At 37.9% G+C, this 6,472-nt stretch overlaps 1 protein-coding gene across 3 annotated transcripts in view; it reads left to right on the top strand.

Moving 5' to 3' along the window:
- Positions 1 to 6,472, top strand: part of LRRC72 (leucine rich repeat containing 72) — a 70,290-nt gene that overhangs the window by 50,121 nt on the left and 13,697 nt on the right. For all 3 annotated transcript variants that reach the window (XM_010862162.1, XM_010862163.1, XM_010862164.1), the window contains 2 exons: positions 1,367 to 1,448; positions 2,151 to 2,261. In XM_010862162.1, coding sequence (XP_010860464.1) covers positions 1,367 to 1,448; positions 2,151 to 2,261 — 193 coding nt within the window. The remainder of the gene's footprint in view (positions 1 to 1,366; positions 1,449 to 2,150; positions 2,262 to 6,472) is intronic.

A 6,472-nucleotide genomic window follows, 5' to 3' on the forward strand; every position in this document is an offset into this window, starting at 1 on the left:
AACTGGCCTTCAATCTTTCCCAGCATTAGGGTCTTTTCCAAGAAGTCAGTTCTTACTATCAGATGGCCAAAGTATTGGAGTTTCAGCTTCAACATCAGTCCTTCCAATGAATATTCAGGACTGTTCTCCTTTAGGATGGACTGTTTGGCTCTCCTTGCCATCCAAGGGGCTCTCAAGAGTCTTCTCCAACACCACAATTCAAAAGCATCAACTCTTCGGCACTCAGCTTTCTTTATAGTCCAACTCTCACATCCATATATGACTACTGGAAAAACCATAGCTTTGACTAGACAGACCTTTGTTGGCCAAGTAACGTCTCTGTTTTTTAATATGCTGTCTAGGTTGGTCATAGCTTTTCTTCTAAGGAGCAAGTGTCTTTTAATTTCATGGCTATAGTCATCATCTGTAGTGATTTTGGAGCCAAAAGAATAAAGTCTCTCACTATTTCCATAGTTTCCCTATCTATTTGCCATGAACTGAGGACCAGATGCCATGATCTTAGTTTACTGAATGTTGAGTTTTAAGCCAACCTTTTCATTCTCCTCTTTCACTTTCATCAAGGGGGTCTTTAGTTCTTTGCTTTCTGCCATAAGGGTGGTGTCATCTGCATATCTGAGGTTATTGATATTTTTCCCTGCAATCTTGATTCTGGCTGGTGCTTCATCCGGTCCAGCATTTCTGATGATGTACTCTGCATATAAGTTAAATAGGCAGGGTGACAATATACAGCCTTGATGTACTCCTTTCCTGATTTGGAACCAGTCTGTAGTTCCACGTCCAGTTCTAACTGTTGCTTCTTGACCTGCATACAGATTTCTCAGGGGGCAGGTCAGGTGGTCTGGTATTCCCATCTCTTTCAGAATTTTCCACAGTTTGTTGTGATCCACACAGTCAAAGGCTTTGGCATAGTCAATAAAGCAGAAGCAAATGCTTTTCTGGAACTCTCTTGCTTTTTCGATGATCCAACAGATGTTAGCAATTTGATCTTTGGTTCCTCTGCCCTTTCTAAATCCAGCTTGACCATCTGGAATTTCACAGTTCATGTACTGTTGAAGCCTGGCTTGGAGAATTTTGAGCATTACTTTGCTAGCGTGTGAGATGAGTGCAATTGTGTGGTAGTTTGAGCATTCTTTGGCATTGCCTTTATTTGGGATTGGAATGAAAACTGACCTTTTCCAGTCCTGTGGAAAAGGTACCTTATCACCTTATCACATGTACCTTCAAAGGCAATTCAGTAGCCCAGGCAAGAAGTTGCAGATAATTAATAAAAACACCAAATGTTAGCTCTTAACTAAATTTATATATGTGCATATAATTATGTATAGTTTTTGTAGTAAGTATATTGTTCTCTAACTCTCATTTTCAGCTCCATGGAATAACATTTCTAACCAGAAACTATTGTCTGGCAGAATTATATCTAAACAACAATGCAATATTTGATATTGAAGGTATGTCTTAAATTTTCTCTTTTAATTGAAAAGATTTTCAATTAAATAATAACTTTCAACTATGGTATTGCTGAGGAGGACATGGCAACCCACTCCAATATTGTTGCCTGTAGAATCCCATGGACAGAGAAGCCTGGTGAACTGCAGTCCATAAGAGCTACAGTACAAAGAGTTAGACATCACTGAAGCAATTTAGCACATACACATGCATGGTATTGCTAATGGTGTGGAAAACTCTGTTTTAACATTTCCATTGAAAATATATGATAGAAACTTAATTTTTAATGTTCTTATGTATATTTCATTTAAGATGTGCTGTTTGATTATGGTTTTAGCTCAATATTATCAAATGTCTTATCCAAGATGTTAAAGAATCTTTTTTTTTTAACATAAAAATTTTGCCATTCTACTGCATCATTGGACACAAACTAGATATTGTGGAAGCAAATTTTTTAATGTTTGGGAGCATTAATAAAAATAATGACTTCATAAATAATCTTAAATGTTTTTACTGGTTATATTTTTTCCCAGTCAAATCTGTGTTTCACTCTGAGTTAATTTTATATCTGCAACAATCTCTAAACTGATAATTACAAGCCAGGTATTAAAGTACTTGTATACTATTACCATGAGTAGTACAAAACATTTTTATTCATTTAAAAAAATGTTTTAAATCTTACACAAATATTTTATTTTTTTCAGGCCTGCACTATTTGCCTTCACTGCATATACTCCTGCTACATCACAATGAGTTAATAAACCTTGACGCAACAGTAAAAGAGTTAAAGGGAATGCTAAATCTGAAGACCCTAAGTATTAATCTGCACTTTAAATGTCCATAATTTAAAAGTGATAACACACTATTTCATGTTTTGAATTTAAACTAAATCAGTGTTTTTAACAAAACTGCTTAGATGTTCCCGAAAACAAGACTAGATCTTAATCTCTTTAAAAATACATTTTAAAAAGAACAATAGGTAGAAAAAACTTTTGTGAAATGATACAGTATGAAAATGACAAAAGTGACCCAAAAGAAGTGTTACACGTTACATCTGTGTTTTGGGTTTTTACCTCAAAAGGAAGTTTTGGCATTTATTATATGATTCCACTTGTTCATATAAATGTCCAGAATGGGCACATTGATCAAGATAGCAACACTGAGAGGTAACTGCTTTTAAATAGATTAGTGTTTAACCCAGGGTTGGGGGATGAGGGTCTGTGGAGTGATAGCCTGGCATTTCTTTTTGGGGTGATGAAAATGTTCTGAAATGGAAGGTGGTAATGATTGCACATCATGCAAAATACCAGCCTGGATGAAGCACAAGCTGGAATCAAGATTGCTGGGAGAAATGTCAATAACCCCAGATATCCAGATGTCACCACCCTTATGGCAGAAAGTGAAGAGGAGTTAAAGAGCCTCTTGATGAAAATGAAATGAGGAGAGTGAAAAAGTTGGCTTAAAACTCAACCTTCAAAAAGTGAAGATCATGGCATCCAGTCCCATCACTTCACAGCAGATAGATGGGGAAACAATGGAAACAGTGACAGACTATGTTCTTGGGCTCCAAAATCCTTGCAGATGGTGACTGCAGCCATGAAATTAAAAGATACTTGCTCCTTGGAAGGAAAGCCATGACCAACCTAAACAGCATATTAAAAAGCAGAGATATTACTTTGCCAACAAAGGTCAATTTAGTCAAAGCTGTGGCTTTTTCAGTAGTCACGTATGGATGTGAGAGTAGGACCATAAAGAAAGCTGAGTGCCGAAAAATTGATGCTTTTGAATTGTGGTATTGGAGAGGACTCTCAAGAGTCCTTTGGACTGCAAGGAGATCAAACCAGTCCATCCTAAAGGAGATCAGTCCTGAATATTCATTGGTAGGACTGGTGCTGAAGCTGATGCTCCCAATACTTTGGCCACCTGATTTGAAGAACTGACTCATTGGACAAGACCCTGATGCTGGGAAAGATTTAAGGCAGGAGGAGAAGGGGACAACAGAGGATGAGTTGGTTGGTTGGATGGCATCATTGACTCAATGGACATGAGTTTGAGCAAACTCTGGGAGATAGTGAAGGGGAGGGAAGCATAGCGTGCTGCAGTCCATGGGGTCTCAAAGAGTTGAACACAACTGAGTGACTGAACAACAACGATTGCACAATTCTGTGAATATACTAAAAACTATGAATTGTGTATTTAAAATTAGTGAAGCCTATCATATGGAAATTATATTAATAAAGCTGACACCCACCCACCCCCCACAAAAGAGCATATTTTAATGGAAGTTTTCCATTGGGTAAACCACAAACTTAATTCATAGATAACCAGGAACTGGCCTCAGTATTTGGAGAAAGTGTGAGATGGGTTGGAAAAATAAATAATACACAGTTCCTACTCTCAATAAGCTTATAGTGTTGAAGAGTAAATAAACTGGTACATGATGGCAATTCAGAACAAATGTTTCTAGGTGGACCAAGGGAAAAGAGTCAGAGCAGTGAATGGGTTTTCAGATTTCAGAGTTTGAAACTTCTTTCAGTTCAGTTCAGTTCAGTCACTCAGTTGTGTCCGACTCTTTGCGACCCCATGAATCACAGCACGCCAGGCCTCCCTGTCCATCACCAACTCCCGGAGTTCACTCAGACTCACGTCCATTGAGTCAGTGATGCCATCCAGCCATCTCATCCTCTGTCGTCCCCTTTTCCTCCTGCCCCCAATCCCTCCAAGCATCAGAGTCTTTTCCAATGAGTCAACTCTTCGCATGAGGTGGCCAAAGTACTGGAGTTTCAGCTTTAGCATCAGTCCTTCCAAAGAAATCCCAGGACTGGTCTCCTTTAGAATGCACTGGTTGGATCTCCTTGCAGTCCAAGGGACTCTCAAGAGTCTTCTCCAACACCACAGTTCAAAAGCATCAATTCTGCGGCGCTCAGCTTTCTTCACAGTCCAACTCTCACATCCATACATGACCACAGGAAAAACCATAGCCTTGACTAGATGGCCCTTTGTTGCCAAAGCAATGTCTCTGCTTTTCAATATGCTATCTAGGTTGGTCATAACTTTCCTTCCAAGGAGTAAGTGTCTTTTAATTTCATGGCTGCAATCACCATCTGCAGTGATTTTGGAGCCCCCAGAAATAAATTCTGACACTGTTTCCACTGTTTCCCCATCTATTTCCCATGAAGTGATGGGACTAGATGCCATGATCTTAGTTTTCTGAATGTTGAGCTTTAAGCCAACTTTTTCACTCTCCTCTTTCACTTTCATCAAGAGAAACTTCTTTATACAGTGTCAAAATATAGATATTTTCTTTCCCCCCTATTTATTTTGTATTATTTTCTCAGAATTGCCTGAGACAGTGCTTTAAATATGTGTAAACTGCTGTTGTTGGTGGAGGTCTTGATCAGATCAAAACATAATTATTAAAGTTTTTAAATATTTTCAGTGTTGATTAGTTATAGCTACCATAAGGAGAAATTATTTAAGTGCTTATAGGTAGGTTCTTAAACTATTAAGATTACCCTAAGTTCATGGGAATTCAGTGCTTATTTTTGAGATGTAATAAGGTCTATTAAAGACTTATCAGGATTGACATGCATATTTGTATTTGGCCCTTCTGTGCTGAACAGGTGCTTCTGTGATTAAGAGACTGGTTATGCAAGATCTACTCTACCTTACCTTCACTTTTCTGTAAAATGGGCTAATAGCTACCTCTCAGAATTGCTTCAAATATTAAACTAATTCTGTAAAATACGTGGGCTTTTTTTCCTTTCTTTTGGCTGCTCTGTGTGGCTTGTAGGATCTCAGTTTCCTGACCAGGGACTGACCCCAGATGTAACAACAAAAATATTATTTTACTATGGATTGTGTAAAGTTGGATAAATTAAGATGCACATGGTCTAGAAATTCTGCTTATTGGTAAAGAGATTTTTTTTAATTGACATTTTAAATAATCATTATAATAACATGTTTGAATGTTGAGAAAATACTTTCTTATAATATTCTCATTTAAATCTTCATAACAATCCAATGATGTGATTAGCATGATGTGATTAGAATTATTCCCTCTTTAATGGTAGAAATGCAGGGCTCAGAGCTTTAACTAGACTACTATGGAATGTTAAAACTTAAACTCATACTGTGCTTCTTTTATTTATCATTCATTCATTCAATAAATATTTATCATGTATTCACTGAGTGATACTCTTCTAGATGGGGACATAAAGGTACACAAGAAAGACCCCATCTGGATCTGTATGGAGCTTACAGTTTTCTAACAGTCAACCTTTGTATTTCCCGAAGACCTGAGGTGCCTGAATGCAAAACTAATTGGACAATTTGCCAAATATAAGAGCTCGATAATTTAAGCAAATTTATTTTACAAGGCAAGATTTGGAGGTTAGCAATCAAGGTTGCCATCATAGTCAACAAAGTTATGCCCTAAACAGAAGTGCCTGGTGGGGGCAGGGGATGGGCTGGGGTGTGAATGGAGTCTGAAATTCAATTCAGTGCCTGCCTCCCGTAGGAAGCCTCTGTGTGGCCACAGAGTAGTGTCAGCCCTGAGGTGGGGTGCAGGAGTGCCTTTTCCTGCTCTCTGAAAGTCTATTAGCTCAGCCTGGTAGTGTAAGGTCCATACCATTGCCTGTCACAACGTTTTAAGTGACCTCTACTTAAAAATCATAGTGATGTAATTCGTTATATAAATTGTTATAACTGAGAATCTTAGAGGGATTTTTTTTTTAATAGAGAAAATGGTGTGTATAATTGCCCCTCCCCCCAAAAAAAAATTTCTGAAAAATTTTAGTACCAAATATGCAGTTTGAACCCTTACCTCATTTTGGTTAAAGATATTATATTTAAAAAAAATGTTGGCATTTACTAGCTACTCAGCATTTGGTCCCATCACTTCATGGGAAATAGATGGGGAAACAGTGGAAACAGTGTCAGACTTTATTTTGGGGGGCTCCAAAATCACTGCAGATGGTGACTGCAGCCATGAAATTAAAAGACGCTTACTCCTTGGAAGAAAAGA

Source organism: Bison bison, unplaced genomic scaffold (genome assembly GCF_000754665.1).
Source record: "Bison bison bison isolate TAMUID 2011002044 unplaced genomic scaffold, Bison_UMD1.0 scf7180017864479, whole genome shotgun sequence".
Lineage (NCBI taxonomy): Eukaryota > Metazoa > Chordata > Mammalia > Artiodactyla > Bovidae > Bison > Bison bison.